The sequence below is a fragment of the Salmo trutta genome, chromosome 1 (assembly GCF_901001165.1).
Source record: "Salmo trutta chromosome 1, fSalTru1.1, whole genome shotgun sequence".
Classification (NCBI taxonomy): domain Eukaryota; kingdom Metazoa; phylum Chordata; class Actinopteri; order Salmoniformes; family Salmonidae; genus Salmo; species Salmo trutta.
Window position 1 is genome coordinate 70453026 of NC_042957.1, and position 16543 is coordinate 70469568.

Consider the following 16543-nt stretch of genomic DNA (forward strand, 5'->3'; position numbering starts at 1 on the left):
AAAAAATGTAATACAAATTTCATTCCATTTACGAATTTTGTGACTTTAGTCATAGTCGAAGTAGGACTATAGGATACCTGGCCTGCACGCAAATGTAGGCATAGAAATGTGCCCATTTGGGGGATCTGATAGTATTTCTGATTGCTTTAACACACCACCATTAATGAGCTGTGGAGCTTCTCAAAGTCATGTTTTCTTCACCTCAAATAGCAAGCAAACGAACTCTGTTTTTACGTCCATTGAGAATTACAATAGTTCCTCAATGTATTTGAAAAATCATTCCAGTTCCCTCCCTTTCAATAACCACTCAGTATGAAGGGAATAATATCAAGCTCTGATCCAGTGGAAACGTCATAAAATAGGCCTACCTGATTACTTATTATCCCTTGCCCAAATAGCCTACAGCTGTCTGTCTGGAGCACACTGGCACAGAAGGCACAGAATATTTTATACAATGTTGCAAGTTTGTTAGCTTGTGCCAGACCCAAGTTAATAGTTGACACAATGTTTCAAGTTAGTTGCAGACAGGCCATGTAGCCAATGTGATTTTCTATATTTATTTTTATCAGGATGTTTTCTACCTTCAGGCTGCAATGTTTTTAATTGTTGGCTTTATATAGGTTATTTTTACGTAGTTGGCAATGGCAAAATAAGTTACTTTTTAGATTTGTATCAATTGAACCTAGATTTGAAGAGAATTATGATTAAACACATGAAAATGATTTTGAGATACAAAGACGTATTTATAAATTAAATGAAACAGTTCCACATAACCATAACTGGCATGCAGATCGGTAGAAATATTAAGATAAATTGGCCTATTACCGGAAACTTCAAGAGAGTAAGGGAATCTGCGAAAGCCAGCAGGAGCGGGAGGAGAATGGTCGTGTCAGGTTTTTTGTCTTTTTTCCCTGGTTATCTTGATCTCTGGCTCCCTCTTGAGTAATTTGTGTCTTATTTCATCAGTGTGCTTAAAGCATCAGACAAACTCAATGTATATAGTTGATTTTAGTAAAACACATAGGGTGTGTCTATATATGGAAAAATACACGTTTAAAAATGTTGACCAATCGATTGGTCAAAACAACAGACTTTCGGTCGACCAAAATGTTGCTCTGTACGCCTGCCCATTTCCTAACAAACCAATAAATTGTTTCTTAGTTTATTCATTTATCATTGGTGAAGGAGAGATGCAGGCTTCGAGACTGGGAAGGGACGTGGTGAGGGAACGGGGTAGAAGGTAGATGAGATGCATGACAGTGAGCGTATTTGGACGAACTGGGAAAGACTATCTGAATCCTCTCCTTGCTGGATAGAGGGGGAAGACCTCAACCAACGCTCTGAACCACGTGGATGTGGTGTTGAAAGATAGATAATAAATAATAAATGCATGTGTTAACACATGCATTTATTGCTGTCTTCAACCAGGATCTCAGCGATCACTGCCTCATTGCCTGTGTCTGTAATGGGTCTGCTATCACTGTCAAACGCTCCCTAAAACACTTCAGCGAGCAGGCCTTTCTAATCGACCTGGCCCGGGTATCATGGAAGGATATTGACCTCATTCTGTCAGTAGAGGATGCCTGGTTATTCTTTAAAAGTGTTTACCTCACCATCTTAAATAAGCATGCCCCATTCAAAAAATGTAGAACCAGGAACAGATATAGCCCTTGGTTCACTCCAGACCTGACTGCCCTTGACCAGCACAAAAACATCCTGTGGTGTACAGCATTAGCATCGAATAGCCCCTGCGATATGCAACTTTTCAGGTAAATCAGGAACCAATATACACAGGCAGTTAGGAAAGCTAAGGCTAGCTTTTTCAAACAGAAATTTGCATCCTGTAGCACAAACTCCAAAACGTCCTGGGACACTGTAAAGTCCATGGAGAATAAGAGCACCTCCTCCCAGCTGCCCACTACACTGAGTCTAGGAAACACTGTCACCACCGATAAATCCGCGATAATTGAGAATTTCAATAAGCATTTTTCTACGGCTGGCCATGCTTTCCACCTAGCTACCCCTACTCCGGTCAACAGCCCTGCACCCCCCACAGCAACTTGCCCAAGCCTCCCCATTTCTCCTTCACCCAAATCCAGATAGCCGATGTTCTGAAAAGAGCTGCAAAATCCTGACCCATATATATCAGCCGGGCTAGACAATCTGGACCCTCTCTTTTTAAAATGATTCTCAGAAATTGTTGCAACCCCTAATACTAGCCTGTTCAACCTCTTTCGTATCGTCTGAGATCCCCAAAGATTGGAAATCTGCCGTGGTCATCCCCCTCTTCAACGGGGTAGAAACTTTAGACCCAAACTGCTACCGACCTATATCTATCCTACCCTGCCTTTCTAAGGTTTTCGAAAGCCAAGTTAACAAACAGATCACCGACCATTTCAAATCTCACCGTACCTTCTCCGCTGTGTAATCTGGCTTCCGAGCTGGTCATGGGTGCACCTCAGCAACGCTCAAGGTCCGAAACCTTCCCTGTAGCTCAGTTGGTAGAGCATGGTGTTTGCAACGCCAGGGTTGTGGGTTCGATTCCCACGGGGGGCCAGCACAGAAAAAAAAATGTATGAAATGTATGCATTCACTACTGTAAGTCGCTCTGGATAAGAGTGTCTGCTAAATGACTAAAATGTAAATGTAAAAATGAAACGATATCATAACCGCCATTGATAAGAGACAATACTGTGCAGCTGTATTCATTGACCTGGCCAAGGCTTTCGACTCTGTCAATCACCACATTCTTATCTGCAGATTCAACAGCCTTGGTTTCTCAAATGATTGCCTCGCCTGGTTCACCAACTACCTCTCAGATAGAGTTCAGTGTGTCAAATCGGAGGGCCTGTTGTCTGGACCTCTGGCAGTCTCTATGGGGGTGCCACAGGGTTCAAACCTCGGGCCGACTCTTTTCTCTGTATACATCAGTGATGTCGCTCTTGCTGCTGGTGATTCTCTGATCCACCTCTACACAGACGACATCATTCTGTATGCTTCTGGCCCTTCTTTGGACACTGTGTTAACTAACCTCCAGACGAGCTTCAATACCATACAACTCTCCTTCCGTGGCCTCCAACTGCTCTTAAATGCAAGTTAAACTAAATGCATGCTCTTCAACCGATCGCTGCCCACACCTGCCCGCCTGTCCAGCATCAGTACTCTGGACGGTTCTGACTTAGAATATGTGAACAACTACAAATACCTAGGTGTCTGGTTAGACTGTAAACTCTCCTTCCAGACTCACATTAAGCATCTCCAATCCAAAGTTAAATCTAGAATCGGCTTCCTATTTCACAACAAAGCATCCTTCACTCATGCTGCCAAACATACCCTCGTAAAACTGACCATCCTACCGATCCTTGACTTCGGCAATGTCATTTACAGGATAGCCTCCAACACTCTACTCAACAAATTGGATTCAGTCTGTCACAGTGCCATCTGTTTTGTCACCAAAGCCCTATATACTACCCACCGCTGCGACCTGTATGCTCTCGTTGGCTGGCCCTTGCTTCATATTCGTCGCCAAACCTACTGGCTCCAGGTCATCTGTAAGTCTTTGCTAGTTAAAGCCCCGCCTTATCTCAGCTCACTGGTCGCCATAGCAGCACCCACCCGTAGCACGCGCTCCAGCAGGTATATCTCACTGGTCACCCCCAAAGCCAATTCCTCCTTTGGCCGCCTTTCCTTCCAGTTCTCTGCTGCCAATGATTGGATCGAACTGCAAAAATCACTGAAGCTGGAGACTCATATATTCCTCACTAGCTTTAAGCACCAGCTGTCAGAGCAGCTCACAGATCACTGCACCTGTACATAGCCCATCTGTAAATAGCTTATCCAACTACCTCATCCCCATACTGTTATTTATTTCATTTATTTTGCTCCTTTGCACCCCAGTATCTCTACTTGCACATTTTTCTTCTGCACATCTGTCACTCCAGTGTTTAATTCCAATATTGTCATTATTTTGCCACTATGGCCTATTTATTGCCTTACTTCTCTCATCCTACCTCGTTTGCACACACTGTATATAGACTTTTTCTATTGTATTATTGACTGTATGTTTGTTTTGTTTATTCCATGTGTAACTCTGTGTTGTTAGTTGTGTCGCACTGCTTTGCTATATCTTGGCCAGGTCGCAGTTGTAAATGAGAACTTGTTCTCAACTGGTTTACCTGGTTAAATAAAGGTGAAATAAAAAATAAATGACAGTATGTGTGTGACCAGTCAGCTTCACTGTACTTTAACCTAGGGTGAGCACATTTTGAAATGCCCAAAAGCAGGACAATGGTATGATTTTACGGGACATTGGTGGGACAGTGTAGCCTACACCTGAATCATTTTCCCACACACAGGCGCACACATCTCCCTACCACAGCACCGAGCGAACTAATCGAAGTGTACCTTGCCAACACTTTTTTCCTCACACAAAATCTGGGAATATTTTGCCAAGGAATCATTGCTGGTTTGTCTTAGGGATATGTTGAATGAGCAACTAATGAGCATGGAGAGCCTCACAAGTTTGACAAAATGACCTTATATCTTTGTCTAATATGACTATTTACTTACATTAGTAGCGCTTCGTTACACACACTTTGTTAGTAGTTAACAGTCCTCTCCAAGTTTAGCTGGAATTTAGCCCGAAAGGATTTGACAAATGTGATTGGTTGATGATATGACATTGGCCTACGTCTCTTGCGTTGCGCATAATATCAGATCTCAACAACGACTGGAGAAGTGTTTAACATCACCAGCACCACATCCTTGATATTTATCTTGTCGTAAGCTCAACGTGACTTCAAACAAGACCGGTTGGAATGTCACTTCTCAACAAATGAATAGGAAGTCTGACTAAAATATGTGACAAATGTATATTTTTTCTAAATTAGTGATGTTTTAATTTGTTGGTAAAATGTGGGACATGATTGTTTGGTTGCGGGACGTAAGGCCAAAATGCAGGACTGTCCCGCACAATCTGGGACATGTGGTCACCCTACTTGAACCTTGAACCCTGAATCAGCTCTTTGTTTACATATGAAAGCATCTGGTTCTCACTGACAGTATTATTGCCCCTCATTCAAATACAATAATCCTGGAGTCACCTGCAGTCCAGCCAAATCCTTGACATGCTAACCTTTAACCATACTTTAGTATTTCCTCCTCGTTTGAGGCTATTTGCATCTGAGGGTGCTCTTGAGCCAAAAGGGATTGCCTATAGAGACATAAATATTCTACAGAAATGACCTAATTGGACAGAAAGTGGCAGATCTTGACACACCAAAAGCTAAAGCTTCACAGTGTTTTTTAAACCTGTGCAGCAGGAATGACCTGCTGGAAGGAAGTCAGGAAAAAGAGAGGAGAATTCCCTGGCTGGGTTGATGGACACCATCCTCCCGATGGAGATTTAACTCTGTCACCCTCTCCCAAAAGTTGGTGGATGAAACGCTCTGTGTATACTATTCTGATGCAGTAAAAAAAGAACAAATATAGAAAAAGGAAGTAGGCTTTATGCAACATATTTTTGAGGCTGGACACATCACACACTATTGCTTATCATATGTAGTTACTCTGACTCACAGGTTTATGAAACTGGACCCTGTTTTACCTGAAAGAGGCTCACTCACAGCCCGCTCTGATGGTTGGATGGAGAGCTTGGTTGTGTCCCAAAATGGCACGCTATTCCCTATATAGTGCACTACTTTTGACCAGGGCCTGTTGGGAGATGAATCATACTGTGTTGTCTTCTTTTCTATTGTTCTTTTTATTTTCCCTCTTTCTTGATCTCTCATTCTCCTTCTCTCTCTGCCTCTTTCCATCTGTCTTTTAGTGAGACCTGTGGTCAGTCAGTCCTGAGCAGACTGAGCTGATAGCTTAATGATCTCAGGCCCAGTGTCTGTCTGTCTGAGTAGTACAGAGTGAGGATGTGTCTGTCTCTCTCTCTCTGAGTAGTACAGAGAGAGGGTCTGTCTGAGTAGTACAGAGAGAGGGTCTGTCTGTCTGTCTGGGTAGTACAGAGAGAGGGTGTGTCTGGGTAGTACATTTACATTTACATTTGTAGTCATTTAGCAGACGCTCTTATCCAGAGCGACTTACAGTAGTGAATGCATACATTTCATACATTTTTTTTTTCTTTTTCCGTACTGGTCCCCCGTGGGAATCGAACCCACAACCCTGGCGTTGCAAACACCATGCTCTACCAACTGAGCCACACGGGACCAGTTAGTACAGAGAGAGGGTGTGTCTGTCTGTCTGGGTAGTACAGAGAGAGGGTGTGTCTGTCTGTCTGGGTAGTGCAGAGAGAGGGTGTGTGTGTGTGTGTCAGTGGAATGTGTTGATTAGGTGTGTGGTGGGCAGGGAGGTAGATGGTGGTGGATCAATATACATCATCTGATCTTTCACATCTACAAAAAGAAAATACACTCTTCCAGTTGTTCATAATGTCTTTCTCTCTTTTACTCTCTCTATTTCTCTCCCTCCCTCCTCTCCTCCTCCTATCCCCTACAGGTCAGCTACCACCTGCGGTTCAGCTTTAGTCCCCGTAATGCCCCGGCCAAGGAGAAGTCTGAGCTAAACATCAACAATGACTTTGACTGGCACACCCTCAACTTGTTCCCCCTCTTCCAACTGCCCGGGCCCAGGGAGCAGTACGACCTCCAGGGGGGCACGCCTGGTGAGCCTGTACCCTAATTGTAACCCTAAACTTAACCCTTAAGCTTAACATAGCCTTTGTACTCATGAGGAGGTGGGTAATGTCCCCACAATGGAGAATGTTCCTTGTTTTACTATCCTTGTGAGACTTTGAGGGATTTCCAGCACCCATGAGGATAATAATAAATATATATACACACACACGAACACACAAACATAGTCTCAGGCTTCATATGTTTGTTTTCCTGTTCATATTGCCTGTGTACATGTTAAGACGGATTACTGATAAGACAGACAGAGCGAAGAGAGAGAGATAGTGAGGGAAAGTGGTGAAAGACGAGGGTAGTGAGGGCGGGAAGAAGACGTGGAATGGGAATGATAAATTCAGAGCGAGGCAGAGGGAATTGGAGAGAAGGGTGTCAAAATATGTTTATGGGTGACCGTCCATTCCTAATCATTTCTGTAATAAAAATATTTTGACTTGGCAATCCTGATTATTTGACAGGACAGAGGAGCAATATAATATTTATTATATTTAAAAGATAAGTACACCATTACACACTCACTGGATGAGAACTCCAGGGTTGTGTTCATTAGGCACCAAACGGACTGAAACAAGGAGGAACTATCTGGACTGGTCCAATAAGAAATACTTATTTTTGTGTTCCGTTGCAAAACATTTTCAGTTGCGTGCCCTAATGAACACCACCCTGATCTGTCATCCATGTTGGTTAATGAGACATTATTGACAGGGAATCTTTTCAAGCATAAACACAGTAAATATAGTAAACGAACACCAAGTGTTTCTGCAGGCTCCTTCGGGAACAGTGGATCAGAGCCAGATACGAGAGGAAGGAGTTTGTGTGTGTGGAGAGACAGTAGCTGTCTGAAGCTAACAAACACTTTTTTATTTTATTAAACCCAACTCTACTTTGCATGAAGTGACCCGTAAGTGGCATATACAATATAAAATGTAAACCTGTACTCCTACACAGGAGGGTTTAACCAACTGCCGCAGTCAGGTGCACTGTCATTATCTCGTGTTCACAGATCACACACTCGATGAGAGAGCTTTAGCTATTTGCACAGCCCCTTGAAAGATAACTTTTCCTCCTTGCTCCCGCTGTGTTCCCATGGCAACCCTTACTCTGTGTCACAGGGCAACAGTGTTTGGCTGAGCCCTGTAATCTAGTGATACCCCCTTGTCACACTACCTTTCTGACCCAAATTGTATTTTTCACAGCTTTGCCTTCATCATCAGGAAACTTTTTTTTTTTTTGTCCATCCATATGTATTCACGTTTCTCTCTGATAAATGGTGATGGCTCATATATTTTTACAAATATTTTCCAGAATATATCCAGAAACGATGGTGGTTGCGTAACAAGTAGTGTATTAAATAGAGAGTAGGATATTGTTGAGATTTGCCCCATCTCTTTGCTCATGGCTCCAGATCCTCCATCTTAGACCCTGCCCTTTTGATTCCCTTCCTCCTTCCACTTTGAAGCTATGTCAATATTCTGACTCCCAAAAGAGGAAGAGATGATGAGCGAGTGACGAGAACAGAAGAGAGCTGGCGTTCTGGTGTCCTCTACTGAGCCAGACCTTTGATCTCAAATGAAGTGGCTGTGTTAATGTGTCTCTAATGGGAGATATCAGGGTCATATTCATTAAAGCACACAATGGAAAACATTTACGAAAATGTTTGTGTTAAAAAAATAAAATAATTGGTGCCTAATGAATATGGCCCAAGGCTCGCCTAGAGGAAACCATTCCAGTCTACATGACAATAACCACAAAGAGTTTGTCAGAATTCATGAATTTTAAATATGGATAAAAATTTAAAAGGGTTCATCATTACTGAGGCCTACCTCCTGCCTCTTTACATTTACATTTTAGTCATTTAGCAGACGCTGTTATCCAGAGCGACTTACAGTAGTGAATGCATACATTTCATACATTTTTTTTTTCTCCGTACTGGTCCCCCGTGGGAATTGAACCCACAACCCTGGCGTTGCAAACACCATGCTCTACCAACTGAGCCACATTGGAGAACTGAGCCACACTCTTAATGCCATCTATCCCTTCATCAGTTCAGATTGTTCAGTGAGTAGCTGTTGTCATCATTTTCAGATCAGTATATGTTAATATGAACTTCTGGTGGGGTTAAGGAATGATCTGGTAAAAAGGTCAGAATGAGTCCTCATTTCCTCTTTATCTCCATGGTAATGGAAGAGTGTCATACTTAGAACCAGACGTTTTTTTCCCCACCAGTATACAGTATGACATGAACAGGAAAAACAATGGGCCCAAGGTATAGAGGTCGAGAATGGCGCCGGAGAAGAAGGCAGATGTTTTACGTGGCCCCAGCTGCTAGTTTTGTTTGTTTATTTGCGTTGTTTGTAACAAATTGTTTTACTTATTTTGTACATAATGTTGCCACTACCGTCTCTTATGACCGAAAATAACTTCTAGACCAACAGGACTGCGATTACTCACCACGGACTAGCAGAATCCTTTTTTTCCTGTCATGACTCTGACGAGCCTGAAGCAAAGGATATACTGCTTCCTCGGGAACAGGCCCCGATCCCCGTGATCTGCGTAGAATAGTGGCCGAAGGTCGGGCTGCCATCTGAGAATTCGTAGGCGATCGAAGAAACCCCCACTTCCCTCCACATTGCTAGCAAACGTGCAATCTTTGGAGAATAAAAATCGACCAGTTACGGGGAATATTAAACTACCAACGGGACATTCAAAACTTTAACATCTTATGCTTCACGGAGTTGTGGCTGAATGACGACAATATCATCATACAGCTGGCTGGTAATACGCTGTACCGGCTGGATAGAACATAGGCGTCTGGTAAGACAAGGGGCGGCGGTCTATGTATTTTTGTAAACAACAGCTGGTGCATGATATCTAAGGAAGTCTCGAGCTATTGCTCACCTGAGGTAGAGTATCTCATGATGGGCTGTAGACCACCCTACCTACCGAGAGAGTTTTCATTTGTATTCTTTGTAGCTGTTTACATACCACCACAGACTGATGCTGGCACTAACACTGAACTGAATGAGCTGTATTCCGCCATAAGCAAACAGGAAAACATGACTTGGGTTTCACAGACTAACATTGTCAGGAGACTGATTAAAGAAACTCCCTAGGCTGTAGCCCATATTTGCACTGATCCATGGGGAGGAATGCACAAGGGCCACATTGTGAGAATTGGGATGCAGTTATTCTAACATAACCTCGTTCCTCTCCATAGGTTACTTCCGCGAGGGCTTCCTGGCAGTGCAGCATGCGGTCAACCAGGCCATCATGCGTTCCTATAACAGCACAAGAGCAGCCTGGCTCCTCTCCCACACCCGGGTGGTCCTCCGCCGATTCCCCTTCCCGCCGTTCATCTACGACGTGTTCATCCTGGCCATCCAGAACCAGCTGCCCCTCCTCCTGGTGCTCAGCCTCACCTATACCTCCCTGAACATCGTGAGGGCCGTGGTGCAGGAGAAGGAGAGGAAGCTCAAGGTGGGTGAGGGGGTGAGGTGGTGGATTACCTGTCAGTCAAGCAAACTGTCAATCTCACTCTACTTACTCTCTACAGGAGTACATGCGGATGATGGGCCTCAGTAACTGGCTGCACTGGACGGCCTGGTTCCTCATGTTCTTCCTCTTTCTCTCCATCTCCATGTTCTTCGTCACGCTGCTCTTCTGCATCAAGGTGAGTTTGCACTATACATAACTGTTATGTTACAAAAAACAAACAAACAACCCTTAACTAGTCTTTTCTTTCTATTGCTTTAAGGAGGGCATGATTCTTCATTCTCACTTGTTTTTTTCAACTGTCCACCTCTTGACTAACGAGGTAATGTCAAGAGAATGTCTCTGACTAGCAGTACCTGGCTGAATAAGGTTGATATAACAAAGATGAGTGTCCTCAACAGTACCTGGCTAAATACCTTTTATATACAGTGCCTATATTCAAAATTGATTGACTAGATTTTTTTCTCACCATCTATATACAATTCCCAATCATGACGAAGTGAAAACATGTTTTTAGAAATATTTGCACATTTATTGAAAATGAAATACAGAAATATTTAATCTACATAAGTATTCACACCCCTGAGTCAGTACTTTGTCAGCAATTACAGCTGTGAGTCTTCTTACATTTTCTCCTATCACAGCCATTGAACTCTGTAACTAAATAAAATAAAATAAAATCCCTGAGCGGTTTCCTTCCTCTCTGGCAACGGAGTTAGGAAGGACGTCTATCTTTGTAGTGATTAATTAAGCTGTAATTAATAAGCACCATGCTCAAAGAAAATAGGGATATTAAATGTCTGCTTTTATTTTATATATGTAATCTACCAATAGTAGTCATTGAAAAACCTCCCTGGTCTTTGTAGAGTCCATGCAACTTATTATGTGGCTTGTTAAAACCTCTTTGGGCTAGGGGGCAGTATTTTGACGTCTCGATGAAAAGCGTGCCCAAAGTAAACTGCCTGTTACTCAGGCCCAGAAGCTAGGATATGCATATAATTGGTAGATTTGGATAGAAAACACTCTAAAGTTTCTAAAACTGTTAAAATAATGTCTGTGAGTATAAAATAACTGATATGGCAGGTGATAATCCGAGGACAACCCATCCAAAAAAAGAAAAATTTCAGCCCAACACTGTTTCCAATGGCAGTCATGTTTAATGTGAGGCGAAAACCTCCCAGATTGCAGTTCCTAGGGCTTCCACTAGATGTCAACAGTCTTTAGAAAGAGTTTCAGGCTTGTTTTAGGAAAAATGAGCTAGAATTTGTGGCTCCCATTTTGGCTGTAGTGTTTTCATGCGCGTGGATGAGAGCGTGTTCTTTGTTGTTTATCACCGGTAAAGACTAACAATTCTCCGTCTTAAATTTTATCGTTTATTTACGTATTAGGGTACCTGAGGTTTGATTATAAATGTTGTTTGGAGAAGTTTATTGGTAACGTTTGGGATTCATTTTGTATGCATTTTGAAGGAGGGAAACCGGTGGATTATTGAATGAAGCGCGCTAGCTGAGTTTTTGGGGATATAAAGAAGGACTTTATTGAACAAAAGGACCATTTGTGATGTAGCTGGGACCATTTGAGTGCCAACAGAAGAAGATCTTCAAAGGTAAGGCATTTATTATATTGCTATTTCTGACTTTCGTGGCGCACCTGCTTGGTTGAAAAATGTTTTTAATGCTTTTGTGTGGGGGCGCTGTCCTCAGATAATCGCATGGTGTGCTTTCGCTGTAAAGCCTTTTTTAAATCTGACACAGCGGCTGGATTAACAAGAAGTTAAGCTTTATTTTGATGTATGAAACTTGTATTTTCATGAATGTTAAATATTACTATTTCTGTAATTTGAATTTCGCGCTCTGCAATTTCACCGGATGTTGTCGAGGTGGGTCGCTAGCGGAACGCCTGCGCCAGAAAGATTAAGCCAATGTTTACTTCTGAACTGAGTTAGGTTTGCCATAACAATGGGGTTGAATACTTACTTACTCAAGACATTTCTTTTTTTTTTTTTCTTTTTTTATTAATTTGTAAACAATTCTAAAAACAATTCCTCTTTGACATTATGGGGTATTGTGTGTAGGCCAGTGACAACAATCTCAATCCATTTTTAATTCAGACTATAACACAACAAAATGTGGAAAAGGTCTAGGGGTGTGAATACTTTCTGAAGGCACCATAATAAAGATGAGTGTCAACTGCAGTGTTTCCTAAACCATGGTTTGGGACCCAAAGTGGGCCCTGAGCATGTTGGAAATGGGTTGCGACACACCTCTCACACTATTTCTTCTTAATTTGGGTTGTTCGAGGACAGTAAATTTCTCATTTGGATCTCGAGCTGAAAAAGCTTAAGAACCTCTAGTCTACTGGATCTCCATCTGTCCAGGGTCGTGTTAATTAGACACCAAACGAAAGAAAACTGCCAATCATGGAAGGACTACCTAAAATGTTCCAATAAGAAATGCTTGTTTTTGTTCTGTGTTTCAAAAGGTTTTACTACGTTTTTTCTACGGTGTGCCCAAATGAATCCCTACCCAGGTCTCTGTGTTCAATTCAGTGTGTTTAGTATTCATAAAGATAATGATGTTCTTTCCTGTTCTGGCCCTTTCTAGGTGAGCCCTAATGGAGCTGTGTTGACCTATAGTGACCCCACCCTGGTCTTTGTCTTCCTGCTTTTCTTCGCCGTGGCAACCATCAACTTCAGCTTCATGATCAGTGCCTTCTTCTCAAGAGGTGTGTGTGTGTGTGTGTGTGTGTTTCAAGAGGTTTGTTTGTGTGTGTGTCTCAAGATGTCTGTCCGGCCTTCCATCTGTCTCCTAGAGATGAATGTACTTTGGTGCGAAAGGTGCAAATTAATCCCAGAACAACAGTGATGAACCTGGAGGAAACGGGTACAAAAGTATCTATATCCACAGTAAAACAAGTCCTATATCGACATGACCTGAAAGGCTGCTCAGCAAGGAAGAAGCCACTGCTCCAAAACCACAATAAAAAAGCCAGACTACGGTTTGCAACTGCACATGGGGACAAAGATCATACTTTTTGGAGATGTCCTCTGGTCTGATGAAACAAAAATAGAACTGTTTGGCCATAATGACCATCAATATTTTTGGAGGAAAAAGGGGGAAGCTTGCAAGCCGAAGAACATCATCCCAACCGCGAAGCACGGGGGTGGCAGCATCATGTTGTGGGGGTGCAATACCTTGACTTGGTTGTCCTTACGCCATTTTGCCACAACTTTGGAAGTATGCTTGGGGTCATTGTCCATTTGGAAGACCCATTTGCGACCAAGCTTTAACTTCCTGACTGATGTCTGGAGATGTCTGGAGACCCCAAGCATACTTTCAAAGTTGTGGCAAAATGGCTTAAGGACAACAAAGTCAAGGTATTGGAGTGGCAATCACAAAGCCCTGACCTCAATCCCATAGAACATGTGTGGGCAGAACTGAAAAAGCATGTGCGAGCAAGGAGGCTTACAAACCTGACTCAGTAACAGTGTCAGGAGGAATGTAGTAGGAGGGAGGACAGTAGCTCTGTCAGGAGGAATGGGCTAAAATTCTTAGTGTGGGAAGCTTGTGGAAGGCTACCCGACACGTTTGACCCAAGTTAAACAATTTAAAGGCAATGCTACCAAATACTAATTGAGTGTATGTAAACTTCTGACCCACTGGGAATGTGATGAAAGAAATAAAAGCTGAAATCATTCTCGCTACTATTATTCTGACATTTCACTTCCTTAAAATAAAGTGGTGATCCTAACTGACCTAAGACAGGGAATTTTTACAAGGATTAAATGTCAGGAATTGTGAAACACCTTAGCCAAATACATTCAAACTCAGTTTATGTTAACTTCCGACTTCAACCGTAAATGTAGTGTAGATCATATTATTTGACTCTCCTGAGGTTGTTTCGTCTTTCCTCTGAGTGAACAGCAGTAAACCAGCTCCATCAGTCATTGGAGCCTGGAAGATGGGCAATCAAATGTTTATTCAGCATCATGGAATAATAAAACAGTCACTCAACGTGACAAACTGGAACAAAGGGAGAGGAGATGTGGTGAAAAACCTGTATGTCTACACGTTTATGTTTAGCAGCCAATACACATGCTTGGGAGGTTTAGAATAATCAATTGTTTACGTTCTAATCGAAGGCGATTGATGCTATATGATACATTACATTTCCAGTTCTACACATCCTGGGTGTTGAGCTAATAAGCTCGGCACAATGCTGTTGCTGCTTTCTTAGCCCTGCTGGTGTGGTCAGAGTTGTGCTGGAAAGATGACTTGTGAGGTTAGCAAAAAATCATGTCAACAAGTCTCCGGACTGACTTTTACAGAGGTTGTGTGCTTGTTTCTGTTCACCGTTGTCAGGGTTATGTTCAGAAAGGCACTGTAGAAAAAAGTTTCAAAACGTAAAACAAAAATAAGTGTTTCTTATTGGACAAGTTCAGAGGGTACCTCCTCATTTCACTCAGTTTCGGGAAGGTTTCTTGGTTTGTGCCGACTGAACGTGACAGAGGATTAAAGCACAGCCAATTTCACACACAGCCAATCTCACACAGGCTCATTTGGTTATTGCTAATATAATACCCTCACACAAAAAGGAAATGGTGATTATTAAATGGCCTTCAGTTGATTATGCTTGATAGTCCTTTATCATTTCTCTTTCACAATTTCTTTCTTTTCAAACAAAAAAGTCCAGTCCAATTTCTCCAAATCGTTCCTCGACAAAAGAGTGCAGATAGAGATTAAAATGATCTGTGATTGTGTTCAAGACCAGTTTGTACTCTGGTGTAATCAGGCAAGCTGTTATTTACTCCCAGCAGTCATACAATTTTTGTCAGGCTTTGGCTTTTAAGAGTAGCTGAAAGCTTAGCAAATTAAAACCTTGAGATTGCGTCTGATTACGGTGTGCATGATATATTTTCTCCTGCTTCTTTTTTTTTAGATTATTGGTTGGATGTGTGACATACAGTATGATGTCATTATTAGAGTAGGGCGAGAAAGGGCTTTTAGCTGGCCTCAGCTGTGCCTGGCCCCTAGTCACAACAGGACCCCTCCCCAGGTGGCCTTCCGCTGCCTGAAACTCTGACCTCCTGCAGAGTTAGGTGAGTGGGTAACTCACATTCAGATCTGAACTGCAGAGTTAGGTGAGTGGGTATTCCCATTGATGGGCTCCTCGGCATGACTCTGCAAAGGGTGCTTCATTTAAATTCAGGAAGCAAACTGAAACATTATTTCTTCATTGCTTTTTGCTTCTTGCTGGTAGTAATGGAGGAATCATCCAGGCCTGAATGTTGGGGTCCACTGGGGACTGGATCAGGGGCTGATGTGGATGGAGTGCCCCTTTGTGGGCTGTGGAGTGTCTTGCGTTTTAGAGATGAGGCATTTCTTCCTTTGTCTTTATTTCTCCCTGTCTCTCTCAATTCAATTTCAATTTAAGGGGCTTTATTGGCATGGGAAACATATGTTTGCATTGACAGAGCAAGTGAAATAGATAATTAACAATAAAATATTTACTGTAAACATTACACTTACAAAACTTTATTATTTTGGAACTTTTGTATGAAATGTCATATGTCTATATACAGTGTTGTAATGATTTGCAAATGGTTAAAGTACAAAAGGGAAAATAATAAACATAAATATGGGTTGTATTTACAATGGTGTTTGTTATTCCCTGATTGCCCTTGTGTCAACAGGTCACAAATCTTGCTGCTGTGATGGCACACTGTGGTATTTCACCCAATAGATATGGGAGATTATCAAAATTGGATTTGTTTTTAAATTCTTTGTGGGTCTGTTTAATCTGAGGAAAATGTCTCTGTCTCACGCTCTCTATCGCCTAATTTATTTCTATTGTTTCACCACTCCCCCATTTGTCAGGAAAAGGTAGAGTAGTGCATATCCCCTTCTCTCTCCACCTCTCCTCACTCTTTCTCCCTCTCCTACTGTCAGGTAGGCACCCTGGCCTCTCTGGGGACTTCTCTCTCCACCTCTCCTCACTCTTTCTCCCTCTCCTACTGTCAGGTAGGCACCCTGGCCTCTCTGGGGACTGAATTATTAATGTCCCTAGGAGGGAAAGCAGGTGGAATAGGATTCAAGATGACAAATGTTTTCTGTGAGTAATGTTTCTCGTGTGCTTTCTCTCTCCCCCCTCTCTCTCGGTCCGTCTCTCCCCCTCTCTCTCTCCCTCCCCCTCTCTCTCTCTCTGTCTCTCTCTGGAATGCAGGTTGAAGGAATAGCAAATACAGATAGCCTATCTCTTGTTCAGTAGACGGGCACAGAAGAACTGTCTTAAGATTAATCTTCAACCCTAGCATTGTACACACAGGACCAATGAGTCCCCTGTTCTAACTACCTCTC

General features: G+C 42.5%; 1 protein-coding gene across 1 annotated transcript in view; it reads left to right on the forward strand.

Moving 5' to 3' along the window:
- Window positions 1-16543, forward strand: part of LOC115206616 (ATP-binding cassette sub-family A member 3) — an 81914-nt gene that overhangs the window by 21134 nt on the left and 44237 nt on the right. The window contains exons 5-8 of the mRNA XM_029773773.1: window positions 6505-6670; window positions 9913-10172; window positions 10249-10365; window positions 12791-12911. Coding sequence (XP_029629633.1) covers window positions 6505-6670; window positions 9913-10172; window positions 10249-10365; window positions 12791-12911 — 664 coding nt within the window. The remainder of the gene's footprint in view (window positions 1-6504; window positions 6671-9912; window positions 10173-10248; window positions 10366-12790; window positions 12912-16543) is intronic.